At 38.8% G+C, this 22,346-nt stretch overlaps 1 protein-coding gene across 5 annotated transcripts in view; it reads right to left on the bottom strand.

The window, feature by feature from the left end:
* Positions 1-12,556: 12,556 nt before the first annotated feature.
* NPNT (nephronectin) overlaps positions 12,557-22,346 on the bottom strand; it is a 75,992-nt gene continuing 66,202 nt past the window's right edge. For all 5 annotated transcript variants that reach the window (XM_058193878.1, XM_058193880.1, XM_058193881.1 and 2 more), the window contains one exon: positions 12,557-20,713. In XM_058193878.1, coding sequence (XP_058049861.1) covers positions 20,618-20,713 — 96 coding nt within the window. In that variant the 3' untranslated portion in view covers positions 12,557-20,617. The remainder of the gene's footprint in view (positions 20,714-22,346) is intronic.

Raw genomic sequence — 22,346 nt, 5'->3', positions numbered from 1 at the left:
CTCCACTGTACCTTACATAATTCCAGATAAATTGTAATAGGTAGCAATATAGCTTTAGCCTAAATACAAAACATCAGCAGGATAACCTCTCATTCCAGATGCTGTTTGTTGGTCCAGCTATTTATTTATTTACTTACTTACTTACTTATTTATTTATTTCATCAAGCATTAGCCTGCCTGTTTTCCTCCCTTTATCTCCTCAGCTGATTCTCGTGGCAGAGCCAATTGCCGCATGAATCAGCTGTGTTAATCCTCTGAAGAAACTCGGAGGTAAAAATTTATTCAAATTGTGCACGTGCGCGCAGCGTGTGTTAGGTGTGGGCCCGCACGCGCAAAGCGTGCAATTACCGAACCAGTTGTTAAACTGGGAGGAATATACACTAATCTGCATACATTAAAATGAAATTTCATTGCATACTGCAGTATAATCCACTAGCATTGATGTCCCAAAGGTGCTTTTTCAAGAGGCAACTGGATTTTCTTGTTTTCCTTCGAAGATGTTTCACTTCTCATCCGAGAAGCCTCTTCAGTTCTGACTGGCTTGTAGGGAATGGAAGGATTTATACTCCTTGCAAACAGCTGGTCATTATAGCATTATAGCACTAGTAGCATTGATGTTTCAAATGTTAAGTTGGCCTTTCTGACCTTCCTGCTAGTGGTACTACAATAATGAGATTTTTTTAGGCACCATCTAAATCCAGAATACAAATTCCTCTTTCCAGAGCTTCAAGTTACAATAGTTTACAGGATTTTTTTCCCATACCAAGTTCTGCCTTAGTTGATAACTTGGACATTACCAACCACACAACTATATATTTTCCAAAAAACACTCTGAAGGCATATATACCTCAACTACATAGACATTTATTTTTATTTATTTACGGACTGCTCCAATCGCAAGATTCTATACAGTGTATAACAAAGCCAGAAAAGCAGAAAATAATAGAAACAAATTATAATCAAAAAATGAAATGATCACAATTAATTAATTAGCACCAGCGGCACAGTGGAATAAGAATGTTTTCACCCGCTTGTGGAATTCAAGAAAAAAGCACTACATTTACTACTACTACTATTGAGCACTACTATTAATAGTACTAGTACTATTAATAATACTACTATTGAGCAAGGTGCCACATATATGGTACCGGTGCATTTTGTTTTGTTTTTTTGCCTAAATGTAGAACCTTAACAGTGAAAAAAGTAAGGTTCTACATTTAGGCAAAAAAACCAAAATGCACCAGTACCGTATATGTGGCACCTTGCTCAATAGTAGTACCTGTGAGAGGGATCTTGGAGTCCTAGTGGATAACCATTTAGATATGAGCCAGCAGTGTGCAACAGCTGCTAAAAAAGTCAACACAGTTCTGGGCTGCATAAACAGAGGGATAGAATCAAGATCACATGAAGTGTTAGTGCCACTTTATAATGCCTTGGTAAGGCCACACTCGGAATATTGCATCCAGTTTTGGTCGCCACGATGTAAAAAAGATGTTGAGACTCTAGAAAGACTGCAGAGAAGAGCAACAAAGATGATTAGGGGACTGGAGGCTAAAACATATGAAGAACGGTTGCAGGAACTGGGTATGTCTAGTTTAATAAAAAGAAGGACTAGGGGAGACATGATAGCTGTGTTCCAATATCTCAGGGGCTGCCACAGAGAAGAGGGAGTCGGGCTGTTCTCCAAAGCACCTGAGGGTAGAACAAGAAGCAATGGGTGGAAATTGATCAAAGAAAGAAGCAACTTAGAACTAAGGAGAAATTTCCTGACAGTTAGAACAATTAATAAGTTGAACGACTTGCCTGCAGAAGTTGTGAATGCTCCAACACTGGAAATATACTTCTAGGGAAAGATTTTAGAAAGCATTGGAGCCACCACACACAAAAAGTCTGCCATTTGATTTAGGTCTCATGGGCTTCCTGTGAGCGAGAGGTCTCTTGGCAGACTCATTTGATGTATTTGGACCACATGGACAAGATCAATGAATAATGCAGATGTAATCCATTAATATGCTGCACTAGGTCTTTGTAGGCAATAATTTTGAATTGGACACAGAAGCCTGTTAGGAGCCAATGCAGGAATGAAATCGATGTTATCTTGCAATGGTGGAGTTGTTCACCAGCTGTCTGGCTACCACAGCTTCCATATTGCCTTCAAAAGCTGCCTCATGTGCATTGCAGTACATTTGTTTGATTGTACATTTATTAAAAACACTTCCATGCTACTACAGTGAACATTTTTATTTATTTATTTGTCAAACATATATAACAGGTAAAGTATAAACATAATTTGGATACATGAAAAGAGTAAGTAAAAAAAGGAATATTAGGACAGGGACGGTAAGCATGTGGGTGCACTTATGCACGCCCCTTACAGACCTCTTAGGAATGGGTTGAGGTCAACAGTAGACAGTTTAAGCTTAAAGTTTTGGGGGTTTGGGGAAGAAACTACAGAGTCAGGTAGTGCATTCCAGGCATTGACTACTCTGTTGCTGAAGTCATATTTTCTGCAATCAAGTTTGGAGTGGTTTACGTTGAGTTTGTATCTATTATTTGCTTGTGTATTGTTGTGGTTGAAGCTGAAGTACTAATTAACAGTACTGGGCCGGGATAGCTCAGGCAATAGAGAAGCCTGTTATTAGAACACAAAGCCTGCAATTACTGCAGGTTCGAGCCCGGCCCAAGGTTGACTCAGCCTTCCACCCTTTATAAGGTAGGCAAAATGAGGACCCAGATTGTTGGGGGGGCAATAAGTTGACTTTGTAAAAAATATACAAATAGAATGAGACTATTGCCTTATACATTGTAAGCCGCCCTGAGTCTTCGGAGAAGGGCGGGGTATAAATGTAAACAAACAAAAAAAAAAAAAAACCAGTTAGGACATTGTGGTAGATAATTTTATGTACTATGCTTAGGTCAGATTGAAGTCTGCGTAGTTCTAAATTGTCTAAGCCCAAAATTTGGAGTCTGGTGGCATAAGGTGTAATGTATTACTGTAAGTTTTGGCGGGAGTTTTAGGCGGGAACTATCTCGTTTCTGATTGGATGCAGCCTCAGGCTGAAGTGTATATAAGGAGAGGTTTTTCTCCAGAGTTTTGCTGGGTCACACTATATTAAAGAGCTGTTGTCACTAACCTGGTCTCCTGCCTCGTCAATACCCAAACATAACATTGGCGACGAGGATGGGATCTTGAGGCAGAGCACCAGAACAGAGCTGAACTCACTACGAGAATCAAACCCAGCAAGGTGACGGCGAATGCAGCGATGACCGGCTACACGCCACCCACTCCGTTTGACCCTGCCCAGGAGACATGGGGAATATATATGACCCGTTTGAAAGTTTCCTGGAGGCAAGCGAGCTACAGGGAGCCTCCGACAACCGCAAACGGGCTTACTTCATAAGCCACTGTGGGTCAGCAGTCATCGCCGTCGCAGAAGCCCTAGCGGAGCCAACACCGCTACACTCCGTATCGTGGCAGACCCTTCAGACCCTCCTGAAGAATCACTCGCACCAGCCCCGTCCAAATCGTTCGTGATGCGAGTTTGGGGCGCAGGCAACAAGAAGGCGAGTCTATCAGCGACTACATGGCAGCCCTGAGACAAGCCTCCAAGCATTGCAGTACCGCGATCTGGACGAAGAGCTGCTGGAACAACTTATACGGGGGGTCAGAGACATCCGTTTGAGGAGACGGTTGCTAGCCAAGAGCAACCTGACATTGGCAAACGCTCTGGACGAAGCCAGAGCCCATGAGATGTCCAACCATGCAGCAGACACCTTACAAAAGCGACTCACGCCGATGGCGGGCGCAAAGCTGAGCACAGTCCACCACGAAGAAACCTATCGTGAGTCAACCAGCGAAGAGGAGGAAGAAGTCCACTACACGGAAAATCGACAAGGAAGACCGGAGGAATGCGGAAGTTGCGGGCGACATCAGCGCCAAAGATGTAAGTTCAGGGCGCCATTTGCGGCGGTGTGAAAGGAAGGGCACCTGGCTCAAGTCTGCGAGCACCCCAACCTTCCGCGAAAATTCAAATCGGCCAATCAGAGCGGCTCTGAGTCAGAGATGCAAACCCCACATTCCGAAATTTCAAACCAGCCAATCAGAGCGAGATCGGCGAGGCGACCGCGATTGGCCAGGAAAGAAAGAGCGAAGTCAAACCGAATGACTGTTACCATAGACCACGCAGCTACCCGCATCAAGAAAAGATCTTCACAAACCCGACAATTGAAGGCGTACCGTGCCGACTGGAAGTAGACACAGGATCAGCTATCACAATCATGTCCTGGGACACTTTTGTGAAAGCCTTGCCGCACATCGCAAAGCGCAAGCTACAGAAACAACGGCTCCGGGTGCAGGATTACCAGGGCAACCGCATCCCTGTTCGAGGACAACGACCGTCGAGGTCAAATCACGGGACATACGAAAAGACCCTGCCCATCACGTTAGTCGAGGGAACCTTGCCAAGCTTGCTGGGGCTAGACTGGTTCCGGGCGTTGGGAATGGGGGTGACTGGCGTCCACCGGAGCGGATGCAACCTGCAAAACGCCCTAATGGAGGAATTCGCAGACGTATTCGAGGACCGTTTAGGCAAGTACAAGGGGACCCCTATCTCCTTCAATTTAGACCCCCAAATAGCTCCCATTAGGTTAAAGGCAAGGAGGGTTCCTTTTGCACTCAAACCTAAAATCGACAAAGAGTTAGATAAATTAGTCAGCCAGGGGATACTAGTGCCAGTTGACCATGCCAAATGGGAGGCGCCAATCGTCACCCCTATAAAACCAGACGGGTCCATAAGGATTTGCGCTGATTACAAGGCTACCTTGAACAAAGCATTGCAAAAGCGCCTACCCAGTTCCAGTAGTGCAACACTTATTGCACTCACTAGGGCACGGACAAGTTTTCGCCAAATTAGACTTGGCACAAGCGTACCAACAGCTACCCGTAGATGCTAGCACAGCTGAGGCCCAGACCATTGTAACGCACCGGGGTGCCTTTAAGTGCACCCGGTTACAGTTCGGGGTGAGTGTGGCCCAGGCTATTCAAAATTTGATGGGCGGCTCCTACAAGGGTTACCGGAGTCGTACCCTATTTCGATGATGTGTTGGTATCAGGGAAGATTTAAGAGAACTGGGAAGCGATTAAGGAAAGTTTTGGCCATTTTAGGTCGGCAGGATTAAAAGTCAAAGCAAGCAAGTGTCAGATAGGGGTCGAATCTGTTGAATTTTGGGCTATAGAATAGACAAAAGGATTCACCCACTGAGAGCAAAGTCAAGGCGATAAAGAGAGCCCCAGCACCCAAAAACAAGACAGAACTCCAGGCTTTCCTGGGTCTGGTAAACTTTACGCCGTGTTTTTAAAAGACAAGGCAACCGTTGCTGAACCGCTGCATAAATTGCTTGGAAAAACACTGTTTGGTCGTGGGGAAGTCAGAGAATAGGGCATTTGAGGCAGTAAAAGTTTGCTATCAAGCGATAGCCTGTTAATACAATACAACAACAGACTGCCGTTAGTATTGGTTTGTGATCGTCCCCTATGGAGTAGGAGCTGTACTTAGCCACAGACTCCCAAACGGCACTGAAGCCCCTATAGCGTTCTATTCACGAACGATGTCCCGGCTGAGAGGAATTACAGCCAGCTAGATAGGAGGCTCTCGCAATAGTGTCAGGGTGAAAAATTTCACGAATCGTTTTGGGCGTGATTTGAAATTGTTACTGATCACAGACCGCTATTGGGGTTACTGGCTGGCGACCGCCCAACGCCAGTAGCACTCTCACCTAGACTGACCAGATGGACTATTTTTTTGACCGCATACTCCTACAAGCTGCAGCATCGGCCTGGAAAGGAGCTGGGGCATGCGGACGCATTGAGCAGATGCCCATTGCCAGGGGAAATCGAGGACCCCACCCCGGGCACACCCGTTCTACTAATTGACTCTTTGGACTCGGGGCCAGTCACATCGCAGGAAGTGGCTCGGCCTCCTACCGGACGTTGTTTTAAGGACTGTAATCAGTTGGGTTCAAAGGGATGGCCCGCTGCGCGGGCGACGTTTCAAGGAATTTGTAAAGAAAAAGAATTGTCTGTGCAAGGGGTGCCTGCTCTGGGGGATAGGGTGGTAGTTCCAGAGAAGCTGAGAAAAAGTTCTGGAACTCCTGCATGAGGGTCACCCAGGAATTGTGAGGATGAAGGGTTTGGCTAGGAGCTATGTCTGGTGGCCCCTAATGGACAGGAAATCAGTGACAGGGTTGGCCGATGCCAAGTATGTCAGGAATCCAGACCACTACCACCCACGGCCCCAGTTTTGGAGTGGGAGAAACCCCAAGGCCCTTGGTCCCGCATACACATTGATTTTGCCGCCCTTCCACGGCCAAACATTTCTAATTGTGGTGGATGCATTCTCCAAATGGCTGGAGATCATCCTAATGAAATCCACAACCGCGGAGCTGTCATCTCAGCACTAAAACACCTTTTCGCCACGCACGGGCTACCGGACACCCTCGTGTCCGATAACGGCCCACAGTTCACCGCAGCATTATTTGAAGGGTACCTGGCTGAAGAGGGCATCCGACATGCCCTCTCAGCGCCGTTCCACCCTGCGTCGAACGGCCTTGCTGAGCGTTTTGTTCGCAGTGCGAAAGAGGCGCTATCACGAAGGGGCCGGGGGGATTGGCAGGCACAAATCGACGCATTCCTAACCGTCCAACACAGGACCCCCTGTGTGGCCACCGGCCGCAGCCCAGCCGAGCTATTAATGGGGCGGAAGCTACGGTGCCCGCTAGACCGGCTACACCCGAACTACGTACAGGACGGGTTCAAAACAAAACCAGATAGAATCCGAGAGTTAAACATAGGAGACTCGTGTGGGCACATAATTACAGCGACGGCCCTAACTGGAAGAGGGGGATAGTCATAGACAAAACGGGCCCCAAATCTTATCTAGTGGAACTAGACGATGGCAGAATCTGGTGGCGCCACATAGATCAATTAAGAAACAGATTGAGCGATAAGGCAGAATTAGGCGAGACCAGCCCTGACTATGATTTAATTAACCCCACAGCTGACTGGAGCCGAGAACAAACAGAAAGCGTAAGCAAAGAACCAAACAGAGACTTATCTGAGTCAGGCGAGGTCCAGCGACACCCTCCGGTCCCTCTAGAGGACAGCAGGTCCGAGCCGGCGAATAATCCAGGGCCGGATGGCCGGGAGGAGGAGCTCAGAGGAACGAAAAGTCCCTCCGGCAAGCTCGACTCAACTCCAGAAAGTGAACTGCGCAGGTCCGGGAGAGTCAGGAGACGCCCCACGTACCTGCAGGACTACGTAGAGAAGTAATATGCAAATATTGGCAAAGTGCCTTCTGGGAGGGAAGGAGTGTAATGTATTACTGTAAGTTTTGGCGGGAGTTTTAGGCGGGAAATATCTCGTTTCTGATTGGATGCAGCCTCAGGCTGAAGTGTATATAAGGAGAGGTTTTTCTCCAGAGTTTTGCTGGGTCACACTATATTAAAGAGCTGTTGTCACTAACCTGGTCTCCTGCCTCGTCAATACCCAAACATAACATAAGGTATTTTTATTGTGAGCAGAGGAGTGGAGGACTCTTCTTGTGAAATATCTCTGGACTCTCTTGATTGTCCGATATGCAGTGCAGTGCGGGTTCCAGACAGATGAGCTATATTCAAGGATTGGTGTAGCAAATGTTTTGTATGCTCTAGTTAATAGTACAATATTACCAGAGAAGAAGCTATGCACTAATAACTCTTAGTGCCTTTTTGGCAATGTTGTTACAGTGGGCTCTGGCACTTAGATCTTTAGAAATGAGTAGTCCAAGGTCCTTGACAGAGTGAGGGTCATCTATAAGGTCATGTCCATCTAATTTGTATTTTATGTTTTGATATTTTTTTTTGCCAATGTGCAAGACAGAGCATTTGTTGGTTGAGATTTGAAATTGCCACTTGTTAAGACCAATCTGACACATAGTCAGTCTTTTTGAATAACTTTTTAAATAACTCTTGGTGGCTCACCTAGAAAATACTATTTACTATAAAACATATCCAATATAAAATAAAAGCACAACAACATGGTAACAATACACAGATAGAAGAAGCTAGAAAAATTGGCAACATCAAAACAAATCAGATTGGCTAAAATAGATTGGGATTAGATTAGATTAGATTAGATTAGTTGGAAGGGACCCTGTAGGTCATCTAGTCCAACACCCCACCCAAACAGGAGGCCCTACCCCATCCCCAACAAATGGCAGTCCAATCTCCCCTTGAAAGCTCCAGTGATAAAGCTCCCACAACTTCCAAAGGCAAGCTGTTCCATTGGTTGATTGTTCTCACTGTCAGAAAATGTCTTCATATTTCTAGGTCAAATCTCCTTGGTCAGTTTTCATCCATTATTCCTTGTCTGGCCTTTAGGTGCCTTAGAAAATAGTTTGACCCCTTCCTCTCTGTGGCACCCCTCAAATATTGGAACACTGCTATCATGTCTTCCCCTGGTCCTTCTCTTCACTAGACTAGCCATGCCCAGTTCCTGTAACTGTTCTTCATTTGTTTTAGTCTCCAGTCTCCTCACCATCCTAGTTGCTCTTCTCTGCACTTTTTCTAGAGTCCGAACTTCTTTTTTATAGTGTGGTGACCAAAACTGGATGCAGTATTCTAAGTATGGTCTTACTAAGGCTTTATAGAGTGGTGTTAGTCTTCAAGAGGTTTTGGAAGCTAACCTGATCAAGAGGAGGCCATTCCACAGTGTCCATGACCAACAGAAAAACATTGCCTCTTTGCCTCAGCTCCCTGAATCTTCTGAAAGTATAGGTTTTGCAGAAGCTTCTTCCTGGTAGATCTAATCAGGCCAAAACCGGTTAATGAAGACAGTCGTGTAGTATCTGGGTACCAAAGTCCTTTAAACTAGGCCCAGAAACTAAGTGGTAGCCAATGCAGGGTCAATAAAACTGGTCTTAGATATGCTCAAATCATGTTTCCAAAATGGTATGAGCTACTGCATTTTGAACAACTGTAGTTTCTGAACAATATTTAAGGGTATCCTCATGTAAAGTGCCTTAAAACAGTCTAGGGCCGTGATGGCGAACCTATGGCACGCGTGCCACTGGTGGCACATGGAGCCATATCGGTGGGCACAAAAGTGTTGCCCTAGTTTAGCTCTGGCGCGCCAGCTGATTTTCGGGTCTTCCAGGCCCACCAGAAGTTGAGAAACAAGCTGTTTCTGGTCACCAGAGGGCCTCCAGGGGAGGGTGGGAAAGGCCATTTTTGCCCTCCCCAGACTCCTAGAAAAAATCTGGAGCCTGAGGAGAGTGAAAAATGGGCCTTGCAGTCCCACCGGAAGTCAGCAAAGAGGCCATTTCTGGACTCCGGAGGACCTCCGGGGTGGGTGGGTGGGGAAGGTTGTTTTCACCCTCCCCAGGCTCCTGATCCTTTCTAGGAGTCTGGGGAGGGCGCCCTGGAGCCTGGGGAGGACGAAAAATGGGCCTACCGCACTCTCCCCACTTTTGGCACGTGACAGCAAAAAAGTTCGCCATCACTGGTCTTGGGTGATGGTATAATGGCATGGGTTTGTGTTACCTGTGTGCCAAGAAAGAGCCTATTATGTAAGGAACAAGCATATTTTTGGCCCTTTTGAATGTAATTTCATTTCCTCCTCAGCCACTGTTGCTAATTTTATGGAAGTTAAAAAATAAATAGATACAACACAACTGGAAAAGAGCAGAGAAAATGGACTGTAGAGCAAGTTTAGGTTAATAATTTAAGAAAAATATGAGGCTTTCCTGCTTTTTTACCATGTTCGTATCAATTTTCCTTCTTATCTGTACACAAGTGACATGTGTATGGTGGTTGATCAAAAAACGTGCTCTCATTGACCTTCAGAGTGTTCTCCAGCTACAAAATATATTGCCTCTTCTCCATGCAGGGAAATCTGTAGTTCAACATTACTTTTTTTCTTAATAATTCACCCTAACAGAACAGTGAAATTCAACTCTTCCTGTGATTCTCTTGTATATTACCTTTTAGCCTCAATTTAATTGTCCAAATTAAATTAAATCCATAGTCACAAAATCCCACCAATCCTGCAACGATATTGGTACTTTGCAAACAACTCACAGCCTGCATAATGTTTTAATGCACAATTAATTTAATAGCTCCCCCCTGAAGAAATTAGAAACCGGCACTGCCGTTCAAGCAGCCATAATATCTCAATTATAAACAAGGCAAGCTGATAGAATGGTAGATGGAGGTGGCGGTTTCTTTCAGTCATGGTTTAATGGGGCTCATAAATACTGTAATAAAGTCAATGTGTCTGGCTTTTATGTAAATTACTGCCCAGGTTCTTTTCTGCCTTTAGCTTGAATTACATAACACTTTTTATAAGTATGCTAGATTATTCTGCAAGAGCACGTGGGAAATACCATGTGGTTAATACTGCCCATGTCCCCCATTAAATATGAAGAATTAAGTATGTCATCTGTCCAAGGAAATTTCCTGTGGAGATTTGCAAATTGTTTTTCCTGGCTCACAACAATTTCTCAACTGGTCCAAGGCAAGGGTAGGGTAGAAAGACTTGAGCTGCAGCTGCAATATAGTCATTTTTGCCATGTATAAAATCTGTGACACTTCTGCTTCTTACTACATTTGTCTCCCTATCACAATATGATTACACTCCTGTATGTTCCTGCATTGTTATAATGCAAAATTGTAACCTGGTGTCAGTGGTGGGTTTCAAATTTTTTTTTACTACCGGTTCTGTGGGTGTGGCTTGGTGGGTGTGGCATAGCTTGGTGGGCATGGCAGGGGAAGGACACTGCAAAATCCCCATTTTCTCCCAATCAGGTGGGACCCCGGAGGCAGAGAATAGATGGGGGAGGGGCTGGTTCTCTGAACTATTCAAAATTTCCACTATTGGTTCTGGTCAGAACCTGCTGAAACCCACCTCTTCCTGGTGTCAGAATTTTGGATATAAAGTAAAATGATGCAACACAATTCATAAAGTTCACCCATAATAATAATATTTTTTTTTAAAAAAACTTCTCATTTAGCAGTCTGGAAAAAAAGTCTAATCTTCCTTATTTCTTGCAATTAATCTCAGCCTGATTTGACGTTATGGAAAGGAATGAAGAAGCATCTGCTTGCCTAGAACCTTGCATATTTCTAGAGTTTTGACTGAAAGAACGTGTGTTACGGCAACGACTATTTACTTGAGATTATGGTAAAAAGAACACTTAAGAAATGTAAGCTCTTTAGAAATGTCAACTGAAGCCCAGCACAGCATTCAGCATGCTGAAGCCTATTCAGATCATGATTCTTAAGCTTAAATCTTAAAATATACAATTGGGAACTATATACCTCAGGAAAAAGCCTCATTAGCAATTTTTAGAAAACCATTGCAGCCAATATATGTCTTTTAGAATTAATGTTTCCAGAGTTATTGCTTCACTTAAACTGATTATCCTTTTACATCAACAGGGCACATTCACAAACCAATCCAAAAGTATGAAAAATAAAACTTTTTTGGTTTTAGTAATTTTATCATATTTTTTAATATTAAGTTGCTGTAAATGGAATTCATTTCTTCAAACTTATATATCTTCTGTAGCAGCCTCTCTCTCTTTCATTTTTTCTTCTTTCCTTCTGAGAGAAAGGAAGAGAGACAAAGAAGAAGGGAGAGAGACAATATTCATTTCTTCTATATCCAAAATAACAATCTTGGGACTCCATGAAACTTTTTTCTTTGCCTCTTCCAAAGCCTCTCTATTTCATAGTGACTAAAAGTTGATGGCACTTTGTTCTGCAATTTTGGGTATAAAATATCATTCTAAAAACAATTCTACTAACCTTTAAAAAGACAAAAGTAATCCATCCTCAATTCAACTCACTTTCCATCATTCTTCTTCTACTATCATCTTCATTTTAAAGCACAGTAACAAGAACCACATCATCTTCATCACCTTGGGCAAAGATCAAAGGCAAATCAAGCAAATGGCTCTGCAACCCTTACAATAACTCTTCAAACAATAGCTGAGGAAGAAGAAAATAGTCTGTGATAGAAACAAATGAATTTTAATTCAAAAGGTTTAAAAACTGGTTGAGCCGTTGAAGAACTAACCTCCCATTTCTGCAAGACAAAACTTAATCATGAAGTACAATTTAAGAAATACTGTTGATTTTATGGTATCTTTTGGTTGTTTCCTTCATCCAAAAAAACCCCAACAGATAAAACAAGTTAAACTATCTTATGTTAAAGTCTTATTCCCACCAATAAAGGAAATAAGAACATCAGGACATCGATATTAATGTCAATGTATTGGATAACCTAAATGCAAGAAAGGCTGTGTGACTATGTTCATGGGTGTTGTGTATTCTTTGAACTGATTCCATTTTTTAATACTCATATATAATCCAGATTTAACAAACATACTTAATACCAATCCACATTGTTTGCATATAGTGAGAAATTCTTAGAATATTGTTTTGTATAAAGTTCCTGTGTTAGTTCATGGTTTATGAATGTGTCATGCGTATCTGAACAACTGAGTAAAACATAATTAGATTAAACAAGGATACCATATCATTTTAATAGGTTTAACTATTTTGACAGTTATGAAGACAGTAATCAAAAGAAGAAAAGATAGATAAGTTATTATATAGATGCACCTAGGTGCCATTAATTAATCATGGACTTTAGGCATTTTTAAATACTAACATTTCTCAAAAAAAGAATATATGCCAATTAAATATAGATGAAAGATTCAGATGTGCATCTTTTAGATATAGTTCTATTTGTTGCTCTGGAGCAGGGGTCTCCAACCTTGGCAACTTTAAGACTTGTGGACTTCAACTCTGGGAATTGAAGTCCACAAGTCTTAAAGTTGCCAAGGTTGGAGACCCCTGCTCCAGAGCATTTTCTCACCTTCATAAAAGACGATTTAAAAATCCATCTACTGCACGTAATATACTCTTTCTGAAACCACATATATGGTGAGAGTCAGGTAGGTCTGTATAAATTATCATAAATATTGTGTGACACAACACTGTGTTCCTTAAATATATATGTATTCTACTTATTTATTTGTATACCTCCACAAATATACCTACAATTTAAGAGTAGTAGCTTATATGAAAATCCATTATTGCTGCTTTTATGAATTTGGACCATAACAAATGATTTTAGAAATGGCTTCGATGCATTAACCTGTCACAAGAAGTTTCCAGAAAATAATTCTCAACAGAAAATCTTTTGACAGCTCAACAGACACTGAACCAAATATATGCATGTGACTTTAGCATCTGCTCTTCATATTGGTTTGATCATTCAAAGGGAAGGGTATTTCTCCAAACATGAAGTCCATTAGTTATATTCGCATATGGTGCTCATGTGATTCACTTGAGATTTACGAGTTCCTATTTTGCTATGATTCTAGAACCAAATATGGAAGCAATTCATGCCTCTGTGAGTTACATTTTACTTTTTCAGAAGCCAATCTCTTTCAGTTCATTGCTATTAGATGCAGCAACCCATATCTTTATTGGGGAATTGTTTCCATCTAGAAAATAATTAACAGGAGAATTGGAAGTGGCGCGGTGAGACTGGCTGGAAAGTAGCGGGTTCTGATGAGCCTGGCAAAAATCCGCCAGACAAACTGCTGTCGGGGAGTCTTTGGACTGGAACTGTCTTGTAGGGACAGTGAAGAAGAAGAGGCATCTCAGACAACTAAGAGGCAAGTTAGTCTTGCCTCTTAGTCGTGGAGGGAAGTCGGAGAAAACTCTTTGATCCAGCGGCGGGGGTGGTGGCCATTGCGACCACCAAAAAGCTGGGATAACCGGACTAAGAATTGTGCAGAAGCAAGGTTTTGGATGAAGTATTGGTCCCGGGTGAGTGATTGGCCAACTCATAGGTAATAAAGAAACAATTTGAAATCTTTGAAGAGTCTCGGCATGGAAATAGCAGCTAATTAGCACTGGGGAATGCTAATGCAGGGAGAAGAACAAAGCGGAAGTAGAAACACTAAAGCCCAAAATGGAGTTTGATATTTGGATTTGGAAATTGGATTTGGAGAGTTTAAAAGTATTACATGAAAAAGAAACCCGAAAGAAAATAGTAAAGGATTGGATATAAATTTTAAGAAAAATTTTCAACCTTAAAGGAAGTATAAAGAAAAGATATTTTAATTGGATCTGACTTGGAATGTAAAACTTGGATTTGGAACATATAAAAATTAAGAAGAGAAAGAAGGAATCAGAGAAATATTAGATAAGTGGATTTAATACACAAATTGGATACTTTGTTAAGTTATTGATTTGAAACTTGTGGATTGAAGAAAGATATCTACTGGTGGAAAAAAATACTACACTGAACATTTGGAAAAATCTGGAAAAAAATACAGTGACCTTGATTAACGAGACATGAGAAGTTTTAAGGAGGACTTGTTTTCTTTTCAGCTCTTTGACTTTGATAATTAAAAGAGGTGACAAATAATAAAATTTTAAATTGGAACTAAAACCTAAGCAGAACGTCAAAATATAGCAGGAATTAATTGAGTTGATTAAAATTGTACGTGTATCATTTGATTTGGACAGAAAGAAAACAAGAATTTTGTCAACTGGAGAAACAGCCTACCAATGAGAAACAAGAAAACAACACTGAAGATAAAGGTATTGATGAACAATTAAATGATTATATTGGGAGTAACAATGAAAAAAAGAGAAGTTCAGAAGGGCACAACCAGTAAAAAAGAAAATTAAGAGAAGGAAAGGAGAGAAGATTAGAGAAAAACATTTCTAATGATTACACTGGAATTAACAGTGGTAAAAATAGAGAAGGTAGAGAGAAACAAAAGAAACAAGAAAAAGAGAAAAGATTAGAGACAAAATAATTAAATGATTATATTGGGAATAACAGTGGGGAAAAAAGAAGGGGAAAAGAGAAAATGGAAATAAACCAGATGGGAATATAGGACAAAATAAGTGAGTAATGGACTTAAAAACTAAAGGAAGGAAACGGGAAAAGGTATAATAACTATAAAAAGAAAACAAAGAAAAAGAAGAAAACGAGAGAATGGAACAAAAGGAAGGGAATTTTAAGAAGGGGTTGGCTAGATGGACCAGGAGAAATGGTTAAAAGGAATATGGTATGCAAGTATGGAAATAATGGCATTATGATTAATATTGGTGATTGTAGTATTTGAATAACTTGAAATATAATCTTTAATATGAATGGTAGAATGTAAAAAAATGGTTGTGAATTATAAAAGATTTGAATGAATTGTATTAACAATAGGATTGAAATATAAAATTATATATTTAAAAGAGGTTAAATGAATTGTATTAATAGTAGAATTGAAAAAAAATTGAACTTAAGATGATATATTAATGATAATTTGAAATTAATTATGTAGAAGGGAACAGGATTGGAAATGATGATAAAATTGTGAATATAATGATTTAATTAGAAAAGGAAATTTAAATGAAAGAGAAATGGAAGATAGGTTTAATTAAATGTTAAATGATAACTTAAAATTATTTACTTAGGGGAAAGATGATTGGAAATGATGATATAAACTGTGAAACTTAAATGAAAGGGAAATGGAATAAGATATTTTTACTTGTGGAAAATAAAATTGAAGAAATATATTGTTAAAAGGATAAAACGATTAATTAGAAACTAAGATATGATAATCTGGCCCACTTTTAGAAAACAATGGATATTCAGAAATAAGTGTGAAATAGCAAAATGATTGTATGTAAATTAAAAGGTTTAAATAGAATAAAGAAATATTGAAAAATATATGTGAAAGGGAGAAAAAGAATGAAATGAAAGAAGATTAAGATTAGGAGGTTAGGGCGGATGATAATACTGATTATTTATTAAATAGAAAATAAAGATGAAAAAAGGAAAGTAGAAAAGGAATATAATGGCAGAAATTGAATTATATAAATTAAATTTGGGGAAAATAAGCTGTATAAATTTCGACCCGGTCAATACTCTATTCAGAAAAAATGTGTTGTATATTTGTTTGTCTTTAAAAAATAAAAGAAAAAAATAACCAAAAAAAAGAGAAAGAAAATAGTTAACAGTCTGCCTATTGAAATAGGAGCCTGATATGGATGAATTGTATCAGGGCTGAATCATAACAACTTTGTCTTGAATTGCCTACATATTACAACACAAACATGACATTCCTAGCTGATCTTATATCTTATTCACTCCAATAGAAGCCCATTAAGTGGAATTAAGATTGAGTAGATTCATTGGAAAGTCAAAGATATCAAAAAAATATACATTCTTATTTAATTAAATAATTTCTAAGTCTGCACTACTATTAATCTTCTCATCGTTCCTATCCCCATCTCCTCCCACTTATGACTGTATGACGGTAACTCTGTTGCTGGTATCCTTACAATTTATACTGACTGTTTCCTAATATGATTTGATTGCTTATTTGTACCCTATGACTATCATTAAGTTTTGTACCTTATGATTCTTGACAAATGTATCTTTTCTTTTATGTACAGAGAGCATATGCACCAAAGCAAATTCCTTGTGTGTTCAATCACACTTGGCCAATAAAGAATTCTATTCTGTTCTGTTCTAGAATTCTATTCTATTCAATTCAGTTCAATTCTATTCTATTCTATTCTATGCATAGCTTTAGAAAATATAAACATGCATATAGTTTTCATATAGCATGATCAAGGCATAATTTAAAGAGGGTATTATTTAATACAGCCAGCATAATTCAGGAATAATATAGATTTATTTGGCCAAATATGAAGCACTACCTCATTCTAGATCCAGATATCAAATGAAGACTTCTTTCTCCATTGCTCTTGATAAAACCAATTCACTTAAGAGGATTTTGGGCAGGGCTGTTCTCCTGTAGCTTGCACTCCAAATCTATTTATTCTACAAAATGCTTGGTTTACTCCATTACAATTGTCATTATGTCAAAAATATTAAGTTTTTGTAACATATTCCGAATTCACCATAATAAATTTTGTGGACTGCAGCTTTCAACTCTGTGAAAGAGGACAAAACTCAAAAAGTAAAAAACTTTTACTTTTCCAGGGTGATAGCTGATTATCAGATATGCAAATCCACTGACACTGACTACCGCTAGTTTGATTCAGGTTTGCATGTCTATCTCCTCTGCATTGTAGTGTGTAACAATAAATCTGTGGTCTCTGTAGCTTCTATAGAACTGTATACATGGAAAGACTTTAAAAAATCATTTCAGTTTATAAACATGTAGCTTTTGTTATTGTTTAATTTGATATATAAATTTAAATTGATTTTTTTCTTTTAATGACCCTTTAATCTCTTACATCGGGTGAAGTAGGGATGACTAAACAGAGCTCGAGCATTTACTGACCAGATGCCTTTTCTGATGCCTATGTGGAGTTCACAGCAGACAATTACTCATTGTGCCCAGAGAGAGAAATATCTGTTGCTACCTAAAATCAAACTCACAGCTTTCTGATTGTGAGGGGAGAGCTCCACCTCTAGGCTACCATACCCTTATAAATTAAAATTGATTACAAGTAGTATATTACATTATTACTATTACAACTCTAACTCCAAAGAAAATCATTAATTATATCTGTAAGGAGTTCGTTTATCATTTTTAAAGGTTTACGCTTGATGGTCTTGTAATATGATAATATTGAAACATAACTTCACTTTTTAAAAAAATTTAAAACAAAAAATCATTATTTGTCCAACTGAAAAAAATGCATTTAGGGTATTAGTTTTTTCTTATTTAAAATAGCATCATTTTTATCAGAGAAATGTAACTTGCCATATTGACATTCTACATGCCATATTTTAGAAAGCCATGATTAGAAGAAGAAAAATCTTGTCAATAGCTGGAGTAGGTCTAAGATGGGGGCGTCAAACTTGCGACGACACGTTGTCATCATGTTACGTATCGCCACATTTTTTCTCTTCACTAAACCGGGGTGGGCGTGGCCAGCACATGACTCATCCAGCCTGTGAGCCATGAATTTGACACCCCTGGTCTACGATATTTCTGCTAAAGTCATTGGCTTGACTAAGCAGGCAAATTGCAATTACAACTGGGGGAAAAAACTGCTCAGCTGTTCCAATGGCTGTAATGGAATGCATTAAAGACCATCAATTTACTTTTATAGTGCTTCTTTTCAAAGTACTGTGCCTTAATAAATTATATTTCTGTCAAAAATTATCATATCTATAAATGGTTTAATCTGAATGTTGCCGACTTTTACCGGTAATAACTGTAAGATTTTAATGACTTTAATTCTTATATATCCTGCAATTTTATCCAAGAATGCCCCTGTGAACTAATGAGACTTTGATCCTTGAATATATTTTAGAAATAAATATATATAATTAATTGGGTGAAAGGGGTAGTTGAACAGCTTTTAGGGGTGCCATGTTGTTGACTTCTGTTGTATTCTGAGAAATACAGGAAGAAATCACATGTTAGTAAGAAGCAACTTCAGATATGGAGTAAGTTGAGAAATTGAGCTAAATTATTTTGGACTTAAAAAATGTGATAGGTTGGCCGCCTGTATTATTTCTATCAAGCCACACTGGGAACAGCTGAAGATTTACTCATTTTGAGGCAACGAAAAAGAGGATTTTCCATGGCAGTCCCCACCACCTGGATAGCTTCTTGGGGAGATTAACATGCCAGCAATGTGATTGCCATCTGGATGCAAGAGGAAAGTTTTTAAATTTTCCATTTTTGCAAATAAGAATTAAAAGTTCCAAATTCTAAGCCATTGAAAACTCTCTTTGGATTTTCTACCTCATTCTACTGCATTTTTGTTGTGTTTTTTCTCTATGCCTTACTGTGCAAGATGGACTTTTGATCAGTCTGAAACTGAGCCATTTTGCAACCCTCCTGCTATCTTCAGGAAACAGTTTTTCTTCTTTACGATGTGGATTAAATCATCTGCCCAGAAATAAAGACAACACTGTCTGAAAAGAGGACAGAGTAGATAGAATTTATGCAATAATGAACAGGTAGTCCTCGACTTACGACCACAATTGAGCCCAAAGGTTCTGTTGCTAAGTGAAACATTTGTTAAGTGAATTTTGCCCCATTATTAGGTCTTTTCTTGACACAATTGTTAAGTGAATCATTCCAGTTATTAAGTTAGTAACACAGTTGTTAAGTGAATCTGGCTTCCCCATTGACTTTGCTTTTAAGGAGGTCGGAAAAGGTGACATTACAACTGTCATAAATATGAGTCAGTGGCCAAGCACCCGAATTTTGATTGGGGTTGTTGCAATGGTTGTAAGTATGAAAAATGGCCGTAAGTCACTTGTTTCAATGCTGTTGTAACGTTGAACGGTCATTAAATATACTGTTGTAAATTGAGGACTACTGTGTTTCCCTGAAAATAAGACCCTGTCTTATATTTTTTTGAACCCTGAAATAAGTGCTTGGCCTTATTTTCGGGGAGGTCTTATTATTTTGGGGTGCGTGGAGCAAGATGGGGATCCTCTTGCCATCTTATCTGATTTTCAGCTCTGTGTTTAAATATTTTTGGGGAGGGCTTATTTTTTTGGGTGGGGGAGATTATTTTAGCGCATGCTCTCAAAAGTCTGATTGGACTTATTATCAGGGGAAGTCTTATTTTCAGGGAAACAGGGTACAATATAATTCTGGTTAATACATGACAAGTCATTCTGTTTCTTTGCTGATGAATCCCAAAACCTATTTTGTTTCTTACTAGCATCTGAATAAGAGAGGGAACACTCCTATCTCACAAACTTTCCTTGAATATATTAAAAAAATAAAAAATCCATCAAGGCCAAGTTGTGCTGCTGATACCAATCATGAATGCTTTTCTTTTCAGAAAAGGATTGTGGAAGTCTAATTCTCCTGAATCTGGTAATATTTACATTATATTCATTTTTGCAATCATGTAAAATATTCTACTGTTTGAGTTTAGAAAGGCAAGGAACATTGCCAGGTCTTATATATTTTAAAAAGAACTTGCTATTGGACTACCGGCCTGTTTTGCTGGTTTAACTGTAACGTGTGCAAATGCTATTTCATCTTACAACTAGAGTTTGCAAATATACAACATATATAAATACATTAATAATAATAATAATAATACATATTTATACAGAACACAGCACTACCTATATTAAGGATTGCAGTGCTACTCTTTAACTGCCTCTTGCAATAAGATAACGGGATAAATGTTATTTATACACACAGAGACACATAAAACACTCTACTTTAAAAATTGATGCAGTACAATAATAAGGGATGTATCTTCAGCTTGTGACACAAAATGAGCCATAATCAGCCAATGGAAAACACAAAGAAGACATGGATTCAGATGTTGACTCTTTTTGAGGATGTTTAGGCGGTCTTTTCTTCATAAAGGACATGTATATATCCTCCATTCAGAATCTCCTAAAGCACGGACAATGTTAACTAAAGTTAATGGCTTCTTCTGTTTAAGCTTTCTTTGCTAATATAGAAAATTTGAATTATTTATATGGAGATCCACTGTGATTTCACAAAGACAAAGAAGTTATCAATCATCCACATGTCTCAAATAATAGGTATGGACAATGAAAGTCTCTTCTCTTCACCCATCTGTACCACTAATGGTCCTGAGAACATCGGCCTTTTCTCAAACTTATATCATCCAAACCAATTTCCCCAGTTCTTCCTTTTCCTTTTTCACCTTTAAAAATAACCTGAGAGAGGAAAAATGGAAAAAAAAAATAACACACATGAGATTGATTGGGTTCATGTATCATGTTAAACTGTTGCTTACTTAATAAGTAACAATGGCTTTAGCTATACATAACACCAAGCTATGAACCATGATTTATGAAACCCAACAATTATGCTCACACATTATAGTAAACAGCACTGAATTTTGGATAAGTGTAATGTGTGAAGTTGGCAACTTTCAGTTTATAGAGTTTTATTCCTTTTGTTTGTTATATGATCGAGGATGTTCAGAGAAATATGGAATTTTTTGAATAAGAGTACTATCAAAGCAGCCAAGTACATTTGCATTTACTTATGATATACATTTATGCAGGTTTAGCTGTAAATTAATCACAGATTATGAATGGATTTATAACAATAAGGGAGGTTTCTAAAGCTATAAAAAAATTAAACTAGGAAAATTGCCTGGACCAGATAAATGATCAGGTTCTTATTATAAATGATTTGAGGATGAACTCTTACAACTTTACAAAGCATGATTAATCTTACAGAGAGGAAAAATGCCAGAGAATTGGAAAGAGGCCAATAGAGCATTAATATCCAAAGGGGGACAAAATTTGCCTTTCACAAGAAATTATAGGTCGATATCATTATTGAATAACAACTACAAGTTGTGTGCAATTATTTTGGCTGAAAATAATTTTGCAATAATTTATTCATGGAGATCAACATGGGATTCTACTTGAAAGAGAGTTAAAGGACATCTTAGAAAGCAACCCACCAAATCTTTCCATATGCATATGTATGCGTGCAGTAATTTTGCTGTGGTTATCATATGAAAGGTTCGCTTAATTTTTCCAAATGTTGGTCCATTGGTCCCCCAAAAAAGACCTTTTGTCTCTATTGTATATTAATCTTTAAAATCTTCTAAATCAGTTTATATACTTGAATCCACAATATTGTAGGGTTTTTTTACATTTCCACCAAATACGATAAAATGTCTTTGCTGTTCATATTTCCAACATTTATTTGAAATGTTTTCCTACATTTCTATACTTGTAGACAATTTTTCCACTATCATATACCAGCAGTACATAATTTTGTAAAAATTCTCTTTAAGATTATAACATAATGTAAATTTCAATCCTTTCAACCACTTATTTATCCCATTGTTCCATATGCATATTACTCTCAAAAGTTAACTCCCTGTATACAGTAATTCTTTTCATCATTCTTTCATTTGCTCTGTTTCAAATTTCAATTGAAGTGTATACATTTTAAAATTCCAGGTCCCTCTTTTGTACACAATTCCATTTCAAACACTGTCTTACAATATTCAAAAGAATAAATTCCTTTTTGTCTACTTTAAATACTTCTATCAACTGTAAATAAGGAAACCATTGGCAACTGTCTCTTTTAATTTTATTTTGTATTCTCCTTGACAAATTTCTAATTTTTCACAATAAGTTAGCCATTTATATTTGTTTATTTATTATTTCTTGTCCATCAAATGCTTCTTATGCTGAGAGGCACTGAAGTGTTTTCAGGTACAACCTGAATTTTTATCTATTGAATTTTCTCAATAGGGCACATCTAACATAATGATTTTTAAAAATCTACATTAACCTTCCTTCTATCATACTACAAATAACC

Source organism: Ahaetulla prasina, chromosome 8 (genome assembly GCF_028640845.1).
Source record: "Ahaetulla prasina isolate Xishuangbanna chromosome 8, ASM2864084v1, whole genome shotgun sequence".
Taxonomy (NCBI): domain Eukaryota; kingdom Metazoa; phylum Chordata; class Lepidosauria; order Squamata; family Colubridae; genus Ahaetulla; species Ahaetulla prasina.
Note: the sequence above shows the minus strand (reverse complement) of the source record. Positions and strands in the feature narration are given on the sequence as shown.